The sequence below is a fragment of the Vipera ursinii genome, assembly GCF_947247035.1.
Source record: "Vipera ursinii genome assembly, chromosome: 2".
Lineage (NCBI taxonomy): Eukaryota > Metazoa > Chordata > Lepidosauria > Squamata > Viperidae > Vipera > Vipera ursinii.
The window spans coordinates 98,903,825-98,927,094 of NC_139513.1; the positions used below are offsets into that span (position 1 = coordinate 98,903,825).

Below are 23,270 nucleotides of genomic sequence, written 5' to 3' on the forward strand. Positions count from 1 at the left end.
TGCGGACAAAACTTTATCCTTTGCTTGAAAATCTTCTGCATATTCCACCAAATTTTAATCCAAAAAGCCTTAACCTTTTTACAGGTCCACCATATATGAAAATACATTGCATCTTCGCCACCACATCTCCAACATTTAGGTTGATAGTTCGGATACATACTTGCAAGCTTTTTAGGATCTAAATGCCACCTATAAAACATTTTATAAAAGTTCTCTCTTAAATTTTGGGCTTGCGTAAATTTTACGTTCCTCACCCAGATCTTTTCCCAAGTGTCCATTGTAATAACTTCTTGGATATTCTGAGCCCACTTTATCATACAATCTTTAACAAGTTCCGTTTCTGAATCAATTTCTATCAATGCAAGATATATCCGTTTGATATGTGCTGGACCCTGTTTTCTAATTTGCTTTACCAAATTTTCATCAGTCATTGAGAAACCAATTTTCTGGTCTTCTTTCCACCTGGCCCGTAATTGACCATATTGAAACCAAGTTTGAACAATCTTCTCATCTCGCAAAAGATTATACGGCTTCAAACACCATACGTTCCTCTCCAAACTTAAGATCTCCTTGTACTTAGTCACATCATGTTTGAAGCCAACATTTATGTTTTCTATTGCATGTTTTGGAATTGCCCACAACGGTATCTTGTAGTCTAACTTATGTCTATACTTCTTCCAAACTCTCAGCAATGCCTGTCTTAAAATATGCACTTTAAACACATTATCTACCTTCTTATCATACAGTAAATATGCATGCCAGCCAAATAACAAGTCGTGGCCCTCAAGATTTAATAATCTCCCTTGTGTCAAATAAATCCAATCACTTATTCCTGACAATGCAGCAGCTTCATAATATAATTTAAGGTTGGGCATTTTAAGGCCACCTCTTTCACGCATATCCTGCATAATCTTAAGTTTAACTCATGGCCTTTTCCCTGCCCATACAAATTTATTGATACCCCGTTGCCATTCTTCCAAATTTGAGTCTTTTTTAAGAATCGGTATCATTTGAAATAAAAATAAAAATTTAGGCAAGACATTCATTTTCACTGCTGCAATTCTTCCCAGTAAAGACAATTGCAATTTTTCCCAACTCTCCAATTCTTTTTGAATTTTTCCCCATAACTTTTCATAATTATTTTTATATAACTTTGCATTTGAGGGTGACAAATACACCCCCAAATATTTAACCCTTTTAACAATCTCGAATCCAGTTAACCCTTCTAAAAAGGCCTTTTGCGATGCTGTCATATTTTTGGCTAATATTTTAGTTTTTTGTACATTAACCTTAAATCCAGAAACCTTCCCATATTGCATTATTATCTCCATCAGGTCCACAACAGATTTTTCTGGCTGGGTCACCGTAACAACCAGATCATCTGCAAACGCCCTCAGTCTATAATCCTGATCTCTAATTTGAATACCCTTAATTTTTTCTGAATTCCGTATTTTTATCAATAATATCTCCAATGTTAATACAAATAATAGAGGTGATAACAGACACCCTTGTCTTGTGCCCTTTTCAATATTGCATACTTCAGTCAAACTATTATTTACTATTATTCGGGCAGTTTGTTTTTGATATAATGCCCTAATTGGTTGTAAAAATTTATCCCCAAAATTCATTTTATCTAGAACTTTCATCAAAAATTGCCAATCCAGTTGATCAAAAGCTTTTTCAGCATTTAGAAAGATCAACGCCGCAGGGATCTGGTTGTTCCTTTCCAAAAACTCCACCAAGTCAACTATATGCCTCACATTATTTTTCATTTGTCTACCACTAATAAACCCAGTTTGGTCCCCATGAATCATCTGTTGCAAAACCCTCATCAATCTATTAGCTAAAACCTTAGCAAATATCTTGTAGTCCGTATTTAAAAGTGATATTGGTCTGTAGTTTCTTACTTGAGTAACATCCTGATCTTCCTTCGGAATCAAGGAAATAAAAGCAGTTCTCCAAGATGGAGGCACCCTTCCTCCCCTTTGAATTGTCTGAAACAATTCCCTTAATGGCTTTATCAGCTCCGATTGTAGATTTTTGTAATAGACCGCAGTCAGTCCATCCGTACCTGGCGCTTTATCCACCTTCAGTTGCTTAATTGCTAAAAGAATTTCTTCTTCTGTTATCAATTGATTAATCTCTTCCTTTTGTTCTTGTGTAAGAACTGGAATATTGGCATTCCTCAAATATACGTCAATGTCTGTTTCATTAATCTTATCTTTAGCATATAATTTGGAATAAAAGTCCACAAAGGCTTCCTTAATAAGATCCTGTTGATACACAACCTTGCCTTTATGTTCTATTTTATCTATGTTAGAAGCCCTTTGTTTTTTCCTTAACCTGTAAGCTAACCACCTACCTGGTTTATTGGCATTACAAAAAGTGTTATGCCTAGCAAACCGTAAGTTAGTTGCCACCTGATCAGCCATCAACTTATCAAATTGTCCTCTTAACAAATTAATAACCTCTTTAATCTTCATGTCCGATGGATTCAAAGTTAGGGCCTTTTCTTTTTCCCTAATTTCGTTCTCCAATTCTTTCCTCCTGACTTCCAGGTTACGTCTGTATTTATTATTCATATATATTAACACCCCTCTCATATAAGCTTTACTAGCATCCCAAACCATGTCCGTAGAAGTATCCTTGTTCATATTAATTTCAAAAAAGTCCTTCATCTGCTTTTTACATTCTTCCACATTACTCTGATTTCTAAACAAATTCTCATTTATGCGCCAAGAGCGCCTATCTCTATTGTCCTTATTAATCTCTAACCAGACTGGACTATGGTCAGATATAGTTCTTGCACAAATCTTTATCTTCTTAATCCTAGAAAAAAAAATCATTAGTCAATAATATAAAATCAATCCTGGAAAAAGATTGGTGTCTATCAGAAAAAAAAGTATAATCCTTTTCATGTAAATGTGTTTCTCGCCAAATGTCTTGCAATTCCAGATCATCCTTCATTTCAAAAAAAGATTTAGGCAATCTAGCATGACTCGGGGCATGTTTAAAAGAACCAGATTTGTCCAGTTGTACGTCCAAGACACCATTCCAATCTCCCATAAAAATAAAAGATTTATAATCCATCTGGGTAATCTTAGTATGTAATGATCTGTAAAAGTCAGCTTGTTGTTGATTAGGAGCATACAGTCCAACTAAAAGCGTTTTTTTGCCTTCTAACAGCAGATCTATAATAACATATCTTCCTTGTTTATCTGCTTCTATTAGTTCCGCTGTCAGTGTATTGACATAAATAACCACTCCATTTTTCTTATTCATTGCAGAAGCAATAAATTGCGTACCCAACCTTAAGTTCAACAGGTACTTATGGTCCATAACCCTAATATGCGTTTCTTGCAAGCAAATAACATCAGTCTTAAATTGTTTTAAATATTGAAAAACTTTCTTTCTCTTCTGTGGTGAGTTTAATCCATTGACATTCCAGGTTAGGAACTTAGTCGCCATTCTTGGCGTCCCGAAGCTTCTGGAGCATGCCTGCCAAGATCCCCTTAACTTCCTTAGGCTGCGCCCCTCCCACAGCTTTGCTATAGGTATGCTTTGGAGGTTCCATAACTTTCTGCTGATCTTGCTCTTGCTCTTTTCTCACTCATCTTAAGGCGGCACGCGTCATCCTCTGCTCTCTAGCATCTGCCGATGAAGCTGTAATTTGATCCCCTCCAGTACCTTTCTCATCTGTCTGTGTTCCTTCAGCATCTTGAGGCTTTCCCTCGCCATTTTTCTTTGCAGATTCCAAAAGTGGTGGAGGGGTTGCTTTTAAAACTTTACTATAAAAATCACGTGCCTGGATCACTGTGACCAAACGGTGTCTTGTACCTTAACGCATCACCACCATGCCCACTGGTATCTCCCATCTGAACTTGATGTCACGTTTCTTAAGTTCCTGTGCCAAAAAAGCAAAATCTTTCCTTCTCCTTAGAATTCTTGGAGGAATCTCTTTTAAAACCAAAACTTCTTGCTCAGCAACCACAAGCTTCGTATCATAAGCAACTTGGATAACTTCATTCCTAGTTGCTCTCTTTGTAAAATAAACCACCACATCTCTAGGTAGCTTCCTCTGCCTTGCAATCCATGAATTCACACGAAAGATTTTGTCTATACTTCCCTCAATTTCAGCTGCTGGCTGTCCCAGTACCGCTTCCAAAGCCTCAGAGACTGTCTGCTTTAAATCTTCTTTAGGATTCTTTTTTAAGCCTCTGATTCTGATAGCAAACTCCATCTGGTGGTACTGGACGAGAGTCAAGTCTCCATCCATTTTATCCATTATATTTTCATTCTCTAAAACTTTTGCTTCTAGTCTGGAATTCTTTTGACTAAGATCCTCCATTTTTTCATCCAAACATTGAATACATACAGCCACACCTTCAAGTGCAGGCAAGATGTCTGCCCTCATTGCTGTAAACTTCTCTTCTATCTTCTCCTCCAGCTTTTCCATCTTTTCGTCTATAATGTCTGATATTTGTTGTGAATGCTTTTCCAAGGCATCCTGTAAATGCTTAACCGTCAGTGCCAGAGCAGGTGCAGGAGGAAGTAAGGCTTGCAGCGAGGTCTGTTGCACCGGGGAAGCCCCCGCACTCCGGAGAGCTTTAGAAGTTTTAGTCACCATCTTCCCCCACTTTCACTTACTACGCACTTTCACTTTTAAAAGCCATAAAGTCCATTGAACTAGAGAACAAAAGTCCACTTCACCTTGACCTCCTGTACCGCTCTGCCTGCCTCTTCAAACTCAAAAGTCTTTCATTCTGGCAGGGGTGGTTGCTAACGCTTGGTTCTGCTCCAAAAAACACGGAGCAGAAGCGCTGCGCAGCCCGGAGCAAACCCAGGCTTCGGGGGGGCTCAATCCTTCAGCCGCCCAAACTAAAAGCTCAGGCGGCCCCGGAGAGCTCAACCCCTACCTGGGGCCTCACCCCCTCCTCTTCTCCCAAGGAGGGGGTTTCCGAACCACCAAAACAGCTGATCGGCGCTGTTTTCGGCAGTTCAACAAAGCCGCGGAGCGGACAGCCCGGAGATGGCTGTCTTCAGCGTCGCGTTGCCACCGGAAGTTGTTCTTCTAATTCTCTTGAGTGAAATATAGATGGCAACAATGGGAGAGGGGAGAAAATATCTCATCTTCCTTCAGCTGGCCAAGCTGTGCTGTTTGCTGCGTCCCTCAACGACATATCTGTGATTTATGTTTTTGCCAAAAACTGCCATCTACTTTACTTTCAGCAAAAAGGCGTATAATGAACAACAGGTTTGCTTAATGGTGTTTGCTTAACAACCACTGCAAAAAAGGTAATAAAATCGGGTCTGGTCACATGACGACAACTGTCATGACTTATGACCATAATGGCAGGCTTATCTATATTTCAGATGGGTTGAAAATATTACTGAAATACATCTTATTTTTTAAAAATAGGAATAGTAAAGAGCCACAACATGGAACAGTAGAGTGCAGTATTTGGAGGCTGCAAAAAAAAAAGGTGGAGATTTCCTGCCCCCGCATTAAAGTTCATAGATAATCTAAATGCATCTATTGTTCAATAACTAATATAAGTTTACATTTTCTAGTAAGCCATAATTATACTTAAGGTGCCACAAAATTAGTTGTTGTTTTTGATAAGGAGATTTAACATAAATATTTTTCCAGATATGTTTATAGTGTAGCTTCAATTGTGTTATATTTAACTACACTTAACCAGATCACATGTAAGAACTGACTGGTTGTAATTCCTCTTGACCTAAGAAGATATACACACAGAACACACACACACACATACACACACACACACACAAACAGGATTCCCACCTGTGCTCTAAAAATGAGAGAGCAGATGCTTCACAGTCTGTAATAACTAACAGAGTCATCTTAATCTTTGTGCTTTATGTCTTTATGATGTTATTGTGAATTATCTTATTTGTGTTGTAATTAAAGAGCTGAGCAGATGGAGGAAGATTTATTTCAAAGCAAGACATCTATAACCAAGTCAGGGTTCCCAATACAACCCTTATCTATTAAATGGAGGATTATGTACTCTGTTTTTTTATTGAGGTAAAATGACATCGAGAGACAGATATTCTGCAGAACAATGATCCACAATGAAGTGTTACTTAATACTACAATGTGTATGGTTGTTTTTAGTCTTAATGTTGTTTTAGTTGAATGAATATGCATCATACATATAATTAAGAATTAATCTTGCTCTCACGTTCTCTAACTTTCAGTGTTGACTGCCACAATGATTCTAAAGCCATTTCTATCCCTAACCCAGATGGAAAATGAACAGATCACCTGTTAATAAATGTTTATTGACATTTATCTTATTCCTAAAAGTTAGATGAAAGTCACTGGTATGTTTAATAGTTTTTTTTAACATCTGGGGTGCATTGGAAGCCATCCAGACTGGGGGGGGGGGAAGGGGGAGAAGTCGGATTGGATTGAGGAGTACTGAGTTGGACTGAGTTGTCTGTTGTTTAGCAATATTTTTATTGGTTAGCTTGGAATAACTGCATCCATCAGATGCTGCCTTTCATTTATTAACCAAAATTAGAGAAGGAAATCTGTGTAGCATTTCCTTGTTGCACTGAGTTATACGGTGAAAAGACAGGCATGTCTAGAACCCTAATGGTGCCCCCTTTTCTACAAGAGAAATTAGGATTCATAATTACTGAGCCTTGGTGGAGCAGTGGGCTAATGCCTCCTTAAGTAACACCAGCTGCCTGCAATTAGTGCAGGTTCGCATCCCATCAGGCTCAAGGTTGACTCAGCCTTCCATCCTTCCGAGGTAGGTAAAATGAGGACCCAGATTGTTGGGGGCAATAAGCTGACTTTGTAATAATGCCGCTTGGGGTGTGTGTGTGAAAGCCCTAATAAGCAGGCATATACATAGAATGAAGGCTACTGCTAAGCTTGTAAGCCGCCCTGAGTCTTTGGAGAAGGGCAGGATATAAATGGAATTAAAATTAAATAAATAAATAAATAAATAAATAATAAAGTATGAGAGGAATCCAGAGCTGAGCTCCTGCTTTACAAGAGATGATGAACCTGTTGCAGAAAACGTGGCACAGGGATGGTGCTACACCTCTTCTTGAAATATATGACCACCCCACCCCCATCATCTATGGCAGAGGTAGGCATCCTTGGCTCTTTTATGACTCACTGGCTCAGGAATTCTGGGAGTTGAAGTCCACAAGTCATAAAAGAGCCAAGGTTGCCTACCCCTGATCCATGGCAACCTTAATTAAAATCAGGGCTGATAAAACTAACAGTATTTTAGGTCCATCTGGGAGTGAGGGATGTACAGGTAGTCCTTGACTTACAACAGTCCATTTAGTGACGGTTCGATGTTACAACAGCACTGAAAAAAATGATTTATGATGGTTTTTCACATTTACAACCATTGCAGCATCCCCATACTCACATGATCAAAATTTAGATGGTTAACAGCTGACTCGTACTTATGACCATTGCAGTGCCCCAGGGTCATGCATTCACTTAACAACTGTGACAAGGAAAGTCATAAAATGGGGCAAAGTTCACTTAACAACAGAAATTTTGGGTTCAGTTTGTGGTCATAGGTCAATGACTACCTGTATTAGGATTGGGACTAAAGCTAGGCTGGGATGGGTAGGAAGTTTGGCTTCAAAAATAATAGGACAGCACTGAAATTTCCAGCAGCCATGGGAGTTATTATTCTGGTCCAGACCTTACAATCCTTTTTCCTAGATGAAAATAAAAGTAGGGAAAAATTGGCCGGCCAGCTCCAGGAGAACTTTGCAACTTGGAGTTCATAGAATTATCACAGCTGCTACAAACTCTATCAGGAATTTCAACACCACACCACACCACACCACAGGCCATGGACCTGGGGAAAAAATGAGATGGAGATGAACTAAGGGCAAGCCTGAAATTCTGGCCTCTGCCTTCACTTACTTCAAAGGGGCTTCAGGCAGGTAGAGAACAGCCAAATGTTTTTTCTCCAACTTAATTTCCAGTAGGCAGACTGGGGCATGAGTACATTATTTTATGGGCCTTTGTTATTAAATGTGTGTCTGTAAAAAGAAAGCCTCTGAGCTAATGAGTAGGCTTCTAGAAATGTATCTTTTTTTGCTCACCTTTGTGTTACAGTTTTTAGAAAGTGCAGTAAAATCTGTCTAATGAGAGAAAAAAGAAAAATCGGACAGCACAATGATTTATTTCACAAAAACACAAGAAGTGCTAGCAGCTTTCTTTCCCCCACAAACCTTGGGTCTATCATTTGTTTTGTGTCCAGTGAAAACAAACTCTTCTGAGAGTCAACTGTATAGGAACAGGCGAAGAGTGATTGTAAAGCGATGTGTATATATGCCTCAAAATGCCATGACGCCATTTCCATGGCAACGTAAAAGCATAGCAGGGTAGAAAAATTTGAACAGATGCACAAATGACATCGTGGTGCCACAGCTGCACTTAAGCAACCTTTCAGAATGGCTACCACCCATGACATATTCCTCATATAATGTAGGAAAGAGAGTGAAAATCAGTCCTCAATAAATAATATCAGAAGCTTGGAAGCCCATTGCAACTGATGCCTGCATTCTGATTTGGTAGAAATGGTTAAACTGAGAGTGGAGTCAGAAAATTTCATCTAATGGAAAATAGACACACACAGAGACACCATTGGCTGCAGAATGGTGGCTGTGAACATCTTGAAGCTAGTAGCCTTCTGGCATTGAGGCAACATTTTAGTCTAATACTGTATGTTTCTTCTTAGAGGAAATTCCTGGGGAGAAAGTTGATACTTAGCTTTATAGATTACTGCATCATAAGACCTTTTAATACACGCTGCTTGCTGGAAGTGCCCTGTGACTAAATAAGGAAAATAAAGATTTTTATCACATTTGCTTTTTACTTTCAAGTGGCTTATTCTTGTTTACTACTTTCCTAACTTGGTTGTTGGGTTTTTCCACCATATATTAAAGACATTTTAACGGGGAGGCCCATGGAGACTTCAGAGACATTCTTTGAAGTAAGAATTACAAGAAGCTACAGGCTCAGCAGGTGGCAGCTTCTAACTGATCTTGACTAATTTCGAAAAAGGAAAATCAGGTGCACTTAGTACTTAAATAGGAAAGCATCAAGTAATCCTGGAGCTCCCAGTAGAAGGTAAACCCCATGTCCATGAAGTCACTTTTTAAAGAATGCATAACTCTCAGAAAAAAGCAAAAACTAATTTGCATAGTATTGTGTAGTGGGTTCAGGACCGAATGGAGACTCCAGACAGATGAGTACAGCAAACAGCTATTTATTGTGGTTAGCACTGTACTGGACAAAGGGGGTTACCTGTACCCCTTACATATATACCTTGCCAGGTATGCTCTTGCTCAATCCGTTCATCTAAATCTCCCGCCGAAAGCTAACCAACCAATCCGGTTATGGTACAGCACCACCTGGTGGTATTTGCAGAGCTGTTGCTTAGACCCCAAACATAACACCCCTTCCCCCTTAAAAGAACAAACAACATATTTCATACAAAACATCACGCATAATATTTTCCTGCAGTTACAATTGTTAATGGCAAACCATGACTTGACTCTAGGCCCTGTTCCCCCTCAAGATTGTACATAGTCTGCAAGATGGGCTGGTGGCCTGTGAGCCGTGGATGACCGTCTCGGAGTTTGCCATTCATCCGGGACAGTCGAGTCAGTGGTTGCGTCCTGGCTCAGTGTTCCTGGTTGACCCTCCCCAGGGTCAGCCCTTGCAAACATGCTGTTGTGATGGTCCTGGGCCTGTTGTTGTACGGACTGGCTCTCCTCCAGTCCTGTGGTTGTCGGTTGTTGGGGTTGGTCGATCTGTGACCTTTCAGGAACCTGCTTCCTGATTTGGTCTATGTGTCGTCTGATCTGACAGTCCCCCTCCACCCCTACAATGTAGGACAAGGGCCCAGTTCTGTCAACCACCAGCCCCAGAATCCATGCATGTCCCGGCCCGTAGTTCCTTGCCCAAACCAGGTCATTGGAGTGAAGTTCTCTAGAGGGCTTGGGTTGCTCCGTCTCTGCAGCCACTCTGTCGGGGTGTAGCCTGTCGAATTTGGTGATGAGGCGCCTGCCCCAACAAAGTTCCACAGGGTTCTTCCCCGTGGCTGTGCAAGGTGTGTTGTGTTGTGCTAATAGGAATTGTGCCAACCTTTGATGCCAGTTGCCACCTCAATGCATCCTTGGTCGTTCGTACCATGCGTTCTGCTAATCTGTTTGTCGACAGGTGGAAAGGCGTGGCTGTGACATGCCTAATCAAGTTGGCCCTGGTGAATGCCTGGAATTCAGCAGAAGTGAATTGAGGCCCGTTGTCTGAGACCAATACGTCAGGGAGGCCATGCATGGCAAAGAGCCTCCTGAGCACTTGGATAGTTTTGGCCGTGGTCATGTTATTGACTGGTATCACCTCTAGCCATTTGGAATGGCTGTCTACCACCACTAGGAACAGCTGTCCTTGGAAAGGACCAGCGTAATCAATGTGGACTCTGGACCAGGGTGTGTGTGTTGTTTCCCATTTGTGGACAGGTGCATGGCGCATCTCTGGTCTGGACCTTTGGCAGTTGTAGCAGCTATTTACCTGTTCCTCTATGGCCTTGTCTAGGCCTGGCCACCACAGGTAATTCCTAGCTAAAACCTTCATCTGGACTATTCCCAGGTGTCCTTCGTGTAGTGACTTAATGACTCTGTTCCTCAGTGTGTCAGGAAAAATGACCCTACTCCCCCACAAGAGGCATCCCTTGTGAGCAGACAGTTCGTATCTTCTATTGAAGTAAGCCTGGAATTCCGGGCCTGGACTCTTTTCTTGCCACCCTGTGACTACCTACGACTGAACTCTGCTAAGGATTCTGTCTGCTGTTGTTTCAGCAGCTATGTCTTTTGCCTGTAGGGGGCACTCAGGTAGGTCCTGGATGCTTAGTATTTTGGCTGCAGGCCCTAGATCAGGTCCTGAGTTTGCTAGGGGTAACCTGCTTAACCCATCTGCATGGCCCAAATCTTTACCTGGTTTGTGAATCAGCTTGTAAGTGTATGCAGATAGGAATATGGACCACCTGAGCATCCTAGGCGACAGAATTTGTGGTGTCTGTTTGAACAGCCCCAATAAAGGCTTATGATCCGTGAATATCGTGAATTCCCTGCCGTACAGGTAGTCATGGAATTTTTTGACCCCTGCCACTATGGCCAGGGCTTCCTTGTCAATCTGGGCGTAATTCCTTTCTGCCCCTGACAATGTATGGGAGTAGTATGCAATTGGCACCTGTTCCCCGTTCTCTTCTAGGTGGCTCAGTACTGCGCCCACTCCATAGGGAAATGCATCGCATGCAATGCAAATGGGCTTTGACTCTATGAAGTGGGTGACAGTGGAATCACTAGACAGTAATTCCTTTAGGTTTCTAAAACTCCTGTCATGGACCTTGGTCCAGTTCCATGCAGCTTGCTTGTCTAGCAGCCTGTGCAGCGGCTCCGCTATGGATGCTTTGTGTGGAAGGAAAGAGAGGTAGAAATTTAGGAGCCCCAGGAATGCTTGCAGTTCTCCTTTGTTTTGGGGGATGGGGGCCAATTTGATTGCCCTTATCTTGGACTCTGCAGGGTGGATTCCGTTGGCATCAATCCTGAACCCCAGGAATTCTGTGGATGCCACCCCAATGCTACACTTGTCTTTTTTGAGTTTGAGGCCTGCAGAGTGGAACCTGCTTAACACAGCCTGTAGTCTCTCAGCCAGTACCTCCTCAGAGCTTCCAGCAATGAGAACATCATCAAAGTAAGGGCAAACTCCTGGAATGCCCTTCAGTGTTTTTTCTATCACCTCTTGGAAAATTCCTGGCGCTACAGAGACACCGAACTGTAAACAGTTAACTCTGAAGGCTCCTCTTTGCATTACTATGGTTTGAGCGTCTGCCATCTCCCTGGTAACTGGGAGCTACTGGTACGCCTGCACAAGATCCAGCTTTGCAAAAATGGCGCCGCCCTTGAGAGAGGCAAGAATGTGGCTGACCGTCGGGACTTGGTAAGCGTGCGGATTAAGGGCCTGGTTCACTGAGCACTTATAGTCGGCACAGATTCTCACCTCCCCGTTAGCCTTTAGCGGGGTAACTATAGGGGTGTCCCACTCTCCCCCTTCTACTGGCTCTAACACCCCTTGCTCCACTAGCCTATGTAATTCGTTCTCAATTTTGTGTTTGAGGCCGAAGGGGACTCGCCGGGGTTTAATTCTAACAGGCATGAAGTTGGGATTTAGTCTGAATTTAATGGGGGGGGCGTGTACCTTCCTAACTTGCCATCAAAGACGTCTGCAAAAGTTTTGCAGACAGATTCGAGGCTTTTGGCCTGGGTGCTATGGATCCCTGAGATCCCTATGCCCAGAGCCTCAAACCAGTCCAGCCCCACTAGGCTAATCCTCTGGCCCTCAACTACTAGGACATCCAAGTGCCCACGGAACTCCCTGAACCCCACCGAAAGGGTAGCCTCCCCCTTAATTTTAACAGGTGCATTTTGAAAATCAGTTAATTTTAGATTGATAGGCCTTAATTGTGCCCACTGCTTTCTCTGGCCACACACTAGTTTAAACAACTCATAAGAAATTATAGAGATGGCAGACCCGGAGTCAAGCTCCATCTTGCAAAGCACGCCTTGCAAGTGAACCTCTAATTTAATTTTTGGGGTGAGCAGCCGATGGACCCCAGTGTGGAATATGGCTTTCAGACTCACGAAGGAATTGGAGGTGGTGACTTGGGGTTTTCTGGTACCTTTTGGTGACGCATCCTTGTCCTGGGAATGTCTCCAACAGACCACTGTGATGTGGCCTGTTTTTCCACAGACCTGTTGTGACTCAGGGCCAGCCTGTGGTTTCGGCAGCCGGCTCAGATGTGTCGGATGACTCAGATGAGGGGGAGGAGGACCGTGTGGGAGACGAACCGGTTGATGATGGCGTGGAGGCTTGGCAGAGTTCCCAGCCGGGGCCCTCTTCTCAGCTGCGTGAGCCCGATAGTGCGGAAGATGATGACCCACAGCTGGCCCTGTTCAAGGACGCCCGACGCAGGAGGCAGTCGAGCAGGAACAAACAAAGAAAGAATGTGGGACTCCTCGGGAGGAGGCACAGGGAGACCACGCCCTGAGCTCTCTATAAAAGGAGTGTTTGGGGAGGGGCTGGTTGCTGAAAGCAACTTTTCCGCTTGAGAAGACAAGCTCTAGTGTTTTTGTTAACTGCGTAATAAATCTTGGCGGATGCCTTTTAGCCTTGGACGCTCTCCAGTCTCTTCTTTCTAAATAGGGGTTTGCCTTTACAAGGCCAGAAGAGGGCTGGTTCAGAACAGTTTGCTTTCAGCCACCCACCCCTTATTACTACGATGGAGCAGCTTCTTGCCGAGAATGCCCAGCTCACCCAGCAACTCACTTTGCTGGCAGCTCAGGTGGCACAACTGCAAGCTCAGGTACATGCTGCACCCCCACCCAGGAGGAAATGTCAGATAGCTATGCCGGATAAATTTGCTGGTAAACCAGAACTGTTTCCTGCCTTCCTGGGACAATGCCAGCTTTATATCAGCATGAGAGCAGCTGATTTCCCCACTGACCGAGATAAGGTGGGATTCATGTTGAGCCTTCTGTCGGGAGATGCAGCTCGTTGGGGCACGCCTCTGTTGGCACAGCCTAGCCCTTTGTTGGATAACTTTGGGGGGTTTTGTGACCATATGCGCCTCATGTACGAGGACCCGATTAAGGCGCAGACTGCCACCCGATGCCTGAAAGCTTTGAGGCAGGGTCAGCGCCCTCTACAGGCCTATATCAGCGATTTCCGGCTGCTTAGCCAGGATTCCGCCTGGAATGAGGCTGCGCTCGTGGATGCCTTTCAGGATGGCTTGTCAGAGGAGATGTTGGATGAGCTGGCCCGCGTGGACATTCCCTCAGACCTGAATGGGCTGATCCATCTTTGTCTGCGGATCGATGCCCGGCTGCAGCAGCGTAAGAGTCGCCGTGCCACCCCACAGACCCCTGCCGCCCCTGTTGTGCGTGAGCCCCCAGTCCAGAGGGAGGAGCCAATGGAGCTGGGTGCCGCCAGGTCCCGTCTATCGGTGACGGAAATGGACAGACGACGATCGGAGGGGTTGTGTTTTTACTGTGGGGACCCTGGACATTTGGCTGCTTCTTGCCCGAAGAAGCGTCAGCGGGCGTCAGTGACCAAGCCTGCCCCGAGAAAGTCCCCTGCTTTGCTATCGGGAAACGGCCCGAGCCCGATCTAGACGGTGTGAAAGATCGGGCGACCCACAACGACCACGCCGAGCGACGCCGTTCCGACGGTGCCTGTGAACCTCCACGGCATTTGATTCTGGAGGCACGACTGATCCTTCCTGGCAAGCCAGAGGGGATTCCGGTCCATGCCTTAATTGACTCTGGGGCTACCACTAACTTTATGGATTCGGCCTTTGTGGCCAAATGGGCTGTTCCCCAGTGTCCAGTGGATCCGCCCATGCTTGTGGAGACCATCGATGGTCGAGTGCTCCTGTCCGGGCCTATTACGGCCACCACGCAACCCATGTGTATGGCCATCAGTACCCATGTGGAGGCCATTCAGTTTTATGTCACTTCGGATCTGCACTTCCCCGTGGTCTTGGGACTGGCGTGGCTCCGGGCGCATGATCCACAGATCTATTGGTCTCAGAACTTGGTCACCTTCCCAAGTTTGCAGTGCGTGGACCACACCCGCCATATCTGTGCCGGCCAGGTGGAGGGTTCCTCAGGGGTTTCCTTGCCTCCCGAACTGTCCGACTTTGCTGATGTGTTCAGCGAGTCAGAGGCGGACCAATTACCCCCGCACAGGCCCTATGACTGTTCCATTGATCTAGTCCCTGATGCGCCTCTCCCAGTGGGGCGTTTGTACTCCATGTCGGAGCCCGAGTTGGCTGCATTGTGGGACTTCCTGACAAAGAATTTGGCTCGTGGTTTCATCCGGCCCTCGTCCTCGCCAGTGTCTGCGCCCGTGCTCTTCGTCAAAAAGAAGTCGGGCGAGTTACGGCTTTGCTGTGACTACCGGAAACTCAACGCCATCACGGTGCGTAACCGCTACCCGCTGCCCCTCATCCCCGAGCTCTTGGACCGACTCCGGGAGGCTAAGATCTTCACGAAACTGGACCTGCGTGGAGCTTACAACCTCGTCAGGGTTCGGCCGGGTGATGAGTGGAAGACGGCGTTTGGTACTCGCTATGGACATTTCGAGTACACGGTGATGCCGTTTGGCCTGACCAACGCCCCCGCTGTGTTTCAGCATTTTATGAACGATATCTTTCGGGATCTGTTGGACCAGTTTGTCGTGATTTACCTGGACGACATCCTGATTTACTCCCCGTCGCGTGAAGCGCATCATCAGCATCTCCGTCAGGTCCTGCAGCGCCTCCGGGAACATCGGCTGTTTGCCAAGTTGGAGAAGTGCCAGTTCTACCAGGTGACCATCGATTTCCTGGGTCACCGCATTTCTCCTGAGGGCATCGCCATGGAGCCGAGTAAAGTCGAGTCGTTGCAGAGTTGGCAACCCCCGCGTCGCGTGAAGGACGTTCAGCGACTCCTTGGATTTGCCAACTACTATCGGACATTCATCCCTGGCTTTGCTGCCTTGACAGCCCCCCTCACCCGGCTCCTGCAGAAGAAGACTCGGTTCCAGTGGAACGCCCCCGAACAACAGGCGTTCCAGGCTTTGAAGGACGCCTTCATGAAGGAGCCCATCTTGAAACATCCCGACCCGCAACGGCCGTTTGTCGTGGAGGCGGACGCCTCCGACATTGCCATTGGGGCCGTGTTACTCCAGGCAACGACGCCCAGCGGTACCCTTTTCCCTTGCGCGTATCACTCTCGGAAATTGAACCCCTCGGAGCGCAACTATACCATCTGGGAGAAGGAGCTGCTGGCCATCAAGGCGGCGTTCGAGGCTTGGAGGCATCATCTGGAGGGGGCGCGGCATCAGATCGAGGTCCGGACGGACCACAAGAATCTGGAAAGCCTGCAGACCGCTCGGAATTTGAATCAACGCCAGATCCGGTGGTCCCTCTTCTTTGCGAGGTTTGACTTCCGGGTGCGGTACATACCAAGCGGGCACAACCAGAGAGCGGATGCTCTGTCCAGAAAGCCCGAATACACCCGAGCGGAAGACAAGCTTCCGCCCAGGACAGTGATCCCCGTCGAGTCTTTTGCTGCGGTGCGGGAGCCGGTGGATATACGGGCTCGGATCCGGGAGGCGCAGCAGCAGGAGGCGTGGGTGGCTCAGCGGAAGGAAGAGGTGGGGCCAGATTCGCCTTGGTCGGTCGCGGATGGACTCCTGTATTATCGTGACCGGCTCTATGTTCCAGGAGGGCCACTCAGGGGACTCGTCCTCAGCCAGTGTCATGATAACCCGGCTGCGGGGCATTTTGGCCTGTTCAAGACTCTGAACCTGGTCTCCCGTACCTTCTGGTGGCCCCGAGTCCGACACGATGTCCAGTCTTATGTCACCTCCTGCATTCCTTGCAGGCAGGCCAAGTCAGCGACAGGGGCCCCGCCTGGTTTACTGCAGCCCTTGCCAACACCCAAGAGACCCTGGGGGGCTGTGTCCATGGACTTTCTGACGGATCTACCCCCATCCTCCGGCTTCACAACAGTGTTTGTGGTGGTGGACATGTTGACCAAGATGGCGCACTTCATCCCCTGTCGCGGCTTACCGTCAGCTCGCGCCACTAGTCGCATGTTCATCCAACAGGTGTTCCGGCTGCATGGCCTTCCCGATAGAGTCGTCTCCGATAGGGGGGCCCAGTTTACAGCCCGCTTCTGGCAGGAGTTGATGCGGGCGTTGGACATTAAGGTTTGCCTCTCATCCGCGCATCATCCTCAGACCGACGGGGGTACCGAGAAGGTCATCGGCATCTTAGAGCAGTATCTGCGCTGCTACGTTAACCTGCAGCAGGACAATTGGGTGGACTATTTGGCCATAGCCGAGTTTGCCTTTAACAACTCACAGCACACCTCCACGCAGATGACACCGTTCTTGGCCAACGTGGGTTATCACCCCCGGTTTTTCCCCCTTTCTCCCGTGGACTCATCGGAGCCGGCAGCGAACAAATTTATGGCGGAGTTACAGGCGATCCATCGGTTGGTGCGACGGCAGCTGGAGAAGGCCAAGGCCGACTACAAGAGGTTCGCCGATCGGTCGAGAAGGGATACGCCTCCACTATCGGTGGGGGATCGGGTCTGGCTGTCCACCAGGAACCTACCATCCACTCGGCCGGCGAGGAAGCTGGACCACCGTTACCTTGGACCGTTCCCAGTCGAGGCCGTCATCAATCCGGTCGCCTATCGTTTAACTCTGCCACGTTCCCTGCGCGTGCACCCCGTCTTCCATCGGTCCTTGTTGGTCCCCGAACAACCGGCCTGTCCACTTCGCCAAGCGGAACCTCCCCCATCAGGAACTCGTGATGGAGGCAGCACCCCCGAGTACGAGGTCGCCAGCATCAGGGATTCCCGCTGGCTGAAAGGTCGCTTCCAGTACCTGATCGAGTGGAAAGGGTACGGGCCGGAGGACTTCACATGGGAAGACGCGACCGCCGTTCATGCCCCTGCGTTGGTGACTGCGTTTCACGAACAGTTCCCATCCCGACCGCATCCGGATCGGCAGACCCGGGGGAAGGGCCCTGCGGTGCGGGATAGTGTTGTGACTCAGGGCCAGCCTGTGGTTTCGGCAGCCGGCTCAGATGTGTCGGATGACTCAGATGAGGGGGAGGAGGACCGTGTGGGAGACGAACCGGTTGATGATGGCGTGGAGGCTTGGCAGAGTTCCCAGCCGGGGCCCTCTTCTCAGCTGCGTGAGCCCGATAGTGCGGAAGATGATGACCCACAGCTGGCCCTGTTCAAGGACGCCCGACGCAGGAGGCAGTCGAGCAGGAACAAACAAAGAAAGAATGTGGGACTCCTCGGGAGGAGGCACAGGGAGACCACGCCCTGAGCTCTCTATAAAAGGAGTGTTTGGGGAGGGGCTGGTTGCTGAAAGCAACTTTTCCGCTTGAGAAGACAAGCTCTAGTGTTTTTGTTAACTGTGTAATAAATCTTGGCGGATGCCTTTTAGCCTTGGACGCTCTCCAGTCTCTTCTTTCTAAATAGGGGTTTGCCTTTACAAGGCCAGAAGAGGGCTGGTTCAGAACAAGACCCGGCACTTTGCCGAGCAGAATCTGCAGGCCGCCCTCGCATGGTTTCCTCCACTGCCGGCACACTTGGGAATGGTCGCTCCGCCTCAGAAGGTAGTTTTGGCGCCAGTCCCTCCGGTGTATCTTCGCGATGCCATTGACCGCTGATGACCCCCCTGGTCTGTGCGCTGTTGTATTGGTCGATGATCCGGCCTCTGGTGTACCGCATCAATTTCAGCTGCTTCATCTTCGGCTGCTCCACCATACGCAGCGTTCTCATGGTGGACTGATCCTCCAGAGCTGCTGCTGGTTCGGTGAGTGGTCTGGCCTGAGCCGCTGGCCACCTCGTAGGCCAGTATCTTGTCCAGAACCTCTTTCAGGCTCATGGTAGGCTTCGCGAGCAATTTCTGTCGCAAACGATCTGGTCTGATCTGAAAACGATCTGGTCGCGCAGCCTGTCTTCTAAGTTGGGAAACTTACAGACACTGGCGGCCTGTCGCACGGCCACGATGAAGTCGGCCATTGACTCACCCGGTAGCTGGATCCGCTGGACAAATTGGAACCGCCAGGACATTTTGGACCTCCGTGGCATGAAATGCCTGTTTAGTTTGTCCTTGAGGTTGCCGTAGGAAACGTTTCCCATAGCTGTCAGTGAGCACAACCTGACAGCTACATCGTAAACAGCAGGGCCACTGATGCACAGCAGAGCCGCCTCTTTCAAGCAGTCTTCGGTGATCCGATTGACCAGCAGGTATCCTTCGACCTGGCCCAAATGTGACTCCCAACGTTCTGGACAGCTGACATTGAATTCATGGATCTGACCGAGCTTAGCCATGCTGTGTCCAGTCCTGTGGATACTGCTTCAATGTAAGGGATTTTTTGGGAAAGATACCTCTTTCCACCGTCCCAAGTGACTTCAGCTAGTGATTCAGCTAGTGATTTCAGCTCTGAGTGAAGCAGCATCCCACCTTCGTCGCCACTATTGTGTAGCGGGTTCAGGACCGCATGGAGACTCCAGACAGATGAGTACAGCAAACAGCTCTTTATTGTGGTTAGCACTGTACTGGACAAAGGGGGTTACCTGTACCCCTTACATATATATCTTGCCAGGTATGCTCTTGCCCAATCCGTTCATCTAAATCTCCCGCCGAAAGCTAACCAGCCAATTCGGTTACAGTACAGCACCACCTGGTGGTATTTGCAGAGCTGCTGCTTAGACCCTATACATAACACATAGGATGAGTTAAACTGAAATAAAAGCGTTTATCTGTCTATATACTGTACAGCAGGGGTCTTCAAACTGGGCCCTTTTATGACTTGTGGATTTCAATTGCCAGAATTCCTCAGCGAGGCGTGCTGGCTGAGGAATTCTGGGAGTTGAAGTCCACAAGTCATGAAAGGGCCCAGTTTGAAGACCCCTGCTGTATAGCAATGTTTCTCAACCTGGGCTGCTTGAAGATGTGAGAACTTCAACTCCCAGAATTCTCTGACTGGAGAATTCTAGGAATTGAAGCCAATACATCTTCAAGTGGCCTAGGTTGAGAAACTGTAAAGAGTATCTGCCTGTGTGGGCTGAGTGTCACCGTGGGTTTGGGAGCATGAGTATGTATGCTTCACCTGAGATTTAAGTGTACCTGGGAGAATGCCCAATTTAGATTTCTTTTGAAACGTGTGTATTTCTCTGATTAATAGCCATTTGCATTTTGTGAAATTGTTATTCTGTGGTGCTCTTCTAAGTGTGCATGTGTGTATTTATGATAGTGAGTATATTTGTGTATTTATGATAGATATGGAGCTCTAGCCTCCTGTCACTAACTCATGAATAGCAAGGGGAGGGTTTCAGGTAATTAGCTGTTTCTGAGGTGGACAGGAAAGTCCTGTAAGCATCAAATTACTGTAAAAGCCCTTTTTTTCTTCCTGATTAGGTTTGGCAAAACTGGAACCAGTCAGATAAATTTGCTAGAGAAAATATAGGCAAACACCTCCAAGATTTTTTTTCAGTGCTGCTTGGGCTCAGTTTGAGTCCCGTGTCATATCTACTTTGCTTACTCTTGCCTGTTTACAAGTTAATAATTTATGCATCTTGGTATAGTTAAGGTGTTTCTGGAAGTCTTTGCTTATTTTTTCCTAAATGGAAAAGAAAATCTTTTAGTTTTTGTTTCCCAGTGTTAGGATTGTATTAGCACAATGGAGCTACAAACTGCCTGGCCTTCTATTGTTGATCAATGGGGAAAGTATAGCCATTTATTTAAACATTTACTTCCAGAAAAGGGCAAAATCCTTGTTTGCCCCTATCCTGATTCTATTGTGGGGGCAACTCCCCTCTTAAGAAGAGGTGATGGTAGCATAACTACTTAACCAGGTGAAATAGTCAAATCCAGACACCCAGAAACTCAGGCTATGTATAGTTGGGAATCTCAGAAAAGGGGAATATAGCAAATTGTATAGATGTAGGAAGCCCACTCTTTGACATAATGGAATACCTACTGAAGGTATTCCTATGTTGTGTGATAGTAATACCAAGTTTCTATACAACAAAAGTATTCAGAATAACAGAATTGGAGGACCTCTGCTCTAACCCCCTGGTCAAGCAGAAACCATATACCATTTCAGACAAATGATTGTCCAATCTCTTCTTAAAAGCTTCCAGTGTTGGAGCACCCACAACTTCTGGAGGCAAATTATTTCCCTGATTGATTGCTCTATCAATAAATTTCTCCTTAGTTCTAGGTTGCTTCTCTCCTTGATTAGTACATCCATTGCTTCTTGTCCTGCCTTCAGGTGCTTTGGAAAATAGGTTGACCCCTCTTTTTTGTGGCAGCCCCTGAGATATTGGAACTCAGCTATCATGTCACTCCCACTTCTTTTCATTAAACTAGATATACCCAATTTCTGCAACCGTTCTTCACAAATTTTAGCCTCTACTCCCCTAATCATCTTTGTTGCTCTTCTCTGCACTCTTTCTAGAGTCTCAACGTCGTTTTATATCATGGTGACTAAAACTGTATGCAATATTCCAAAACTGTTCTTACTAAGGAATTGTAAAGTGGTATTAACACTTTGCGTGATCTTGATTCATTATTCACTGTATTGCACTTGCAATTCTGTTCTAGTGCTACTAATTTTAGGAGAGAATGGATTTCTTCAAACTAGAACTGTGTATTGGTCTCTGCTAGAAAAAGAGAAAGAGGATTTCCAAGCATACTCACATCATACCTATCAGGATCTCCTTAAATCAAATATCATGATCTTCTGGGATCGTGTCAATCAAGTGGAGGGGGTATGAAGGACGGAAGTTCCCCTGCATACCCCAAATCATCTTTTTCTTTTCCAAACATTATTGCTATATAATAATTTTCCTTTGGACCTGAAGATATATAGATTTTGGAGGCCTGAAAGCACATTGTTTCCAGCATTGTACATATGGCCAAGCAAACTAAGTTTATGCCTGGTGTCATTAATCAGGTGTAGTGCCATGGAAAAAAGGTTAGGCTAGATAATCTTGGAAATTAAATTCTACCCCCATTTTCATTTATCATTGAATACATAAGATGGAGGGTTTCTGTGAGCTGTTTGATCTTCTTTCTCACAATCTTCCTTATAGATGGACTGATCTATCTAAGAGATAAAACTGAAAAGTCCATCTGGTCCTCATCTGCCATTTTTGAACTTCTCCTTCTGCTTTCTCAAAGTCCTAGAATGCCCTTATAATCCTCCTCCAAGCTGAAGAATTCATTTTTTAATGTTAACCACCCCATGCCCTTTCCCACCCATAACTTTTCTGAATAGTAGAAGAATAAAAAAATCAGGATCACTTACAAATCAAATCAAGCCTTTTGATTTGTCAACTATTGTATTCATAAGTAGTTGTCACAAATATCTCTGGATCACAAAGGGTTACCTTCTTGATATACCGTGGACAATACCATGGACCTTGATATTTTTACGTGCTGTGGAAAGTGCTGAAAGAAAAGGCGGCATCTGAGATTACAGTGAGAAACACCTAAATGATCAGTACATATTTCATCTTACATTTGCTTTCCTGAATTACAGAGTTGTCCATTTTCATCCATAGCCTGTAGGGGGGAAAAAAACCTTGGATAGATATTCTAACATCACTGATTATTATGTATTAGGTCCTCCTATGTATATTTGTGATAAGCTGCAATTCTCAGAAAAAGGAGAGGAAATTCTAGATAATTTGTTCTGGGGGAAAAAAGGGAACCTAGTGCTACAAGGTTTTGTCAAAGAAATCCCAAGATGTATATTTGGTAACATTAGTAAAGAAGGAAATTAGATGACAGTGTCTCTGTGATTTTTTAAAAAAATATTCTTGGTATTTCAGCTCATAGTCTCATTAAAAGCGTACTCCAAGGACTGCATGATAGTGGCTCTTGAGAAGAGGAGCCACCTATTTAATTTTAAATTTGGATTTTCAGATTCTTGGAAATTGAAGCATAGAGGATCTTCATGAAGAAAATGCAGCCTAGAACTTCACAGAGAGACACTCGGGGCATTTCTTTCATTGGTTTCTAATGTCATTTCCTCCCCCCCCCCTTTTATAGGTACACAGTCTTGCACAACGGTCATCACCTGGAACCTGACAAGCTTCCAATCCACAATGATCTGGAATCCCAAGAGTCCTGCTTCTAACAAGTGGTCTGTGCTGAAAGACACAAGAGGTTCATGCATCAGGAACTTAAATGCCAGATATTGATATTGTCTGCATTGCCATAAATGCTGTCGTGTATTGGCTTGACATTGGCACCATCAGCTCAAGTGTGCTTAACAAAAATGTAGAGCGAGATGGAGCGGTACACAGTTACTGTTGCTTCTGGTTGATGCTTGGAAGTCATAAAGCTTTGCATGTGATGAACAAACGATAAGCAACCTGCTTGATTGTCTTTGTGTTTGTTCTAAGTGATGTGTCATACACACATCTTTTTCTTATGTGCTAACAATATACGTCTTTTCCCAGACATTGAAGTTTGACCTGAAAGTGCTAAAATGCAATTATATTTCTGCTTTACCAAAAACTGAGAGGTTGTTTCTCAATTATTTTTAATAATGAGCTTTGCTGGTGATGGAACCACAAAAAGGAAGCATTTCTCTGTGTTGTTT

General features: G+C 45.6%; 1 protein-coding gene across 1 annotated transcript in view; it reads left to right on the forward strand.

The window, feature by feature from the left end:
• Positions 1–22,802, forward strand: part of HTR4 (5-hydroxytryptamine receptor 4) — a gene marked incomplete at both ends in the record, with an annotated part of 299,591 nt that extends 276,789 nt beyond the window's left edge. The window contains one exon of the mRNA XM_083353379.1: positions 22,715–22,802. Coding sequence (XP_083209505.1) covers positions 22,715–22,802 — 88 coding nt within the window. The remainder of the gene's footprint in view (positions 1–22,714) is intronic.
• Between the last annotated feature and the right edge of the window lie 468 nt (positions 22,803–23,270).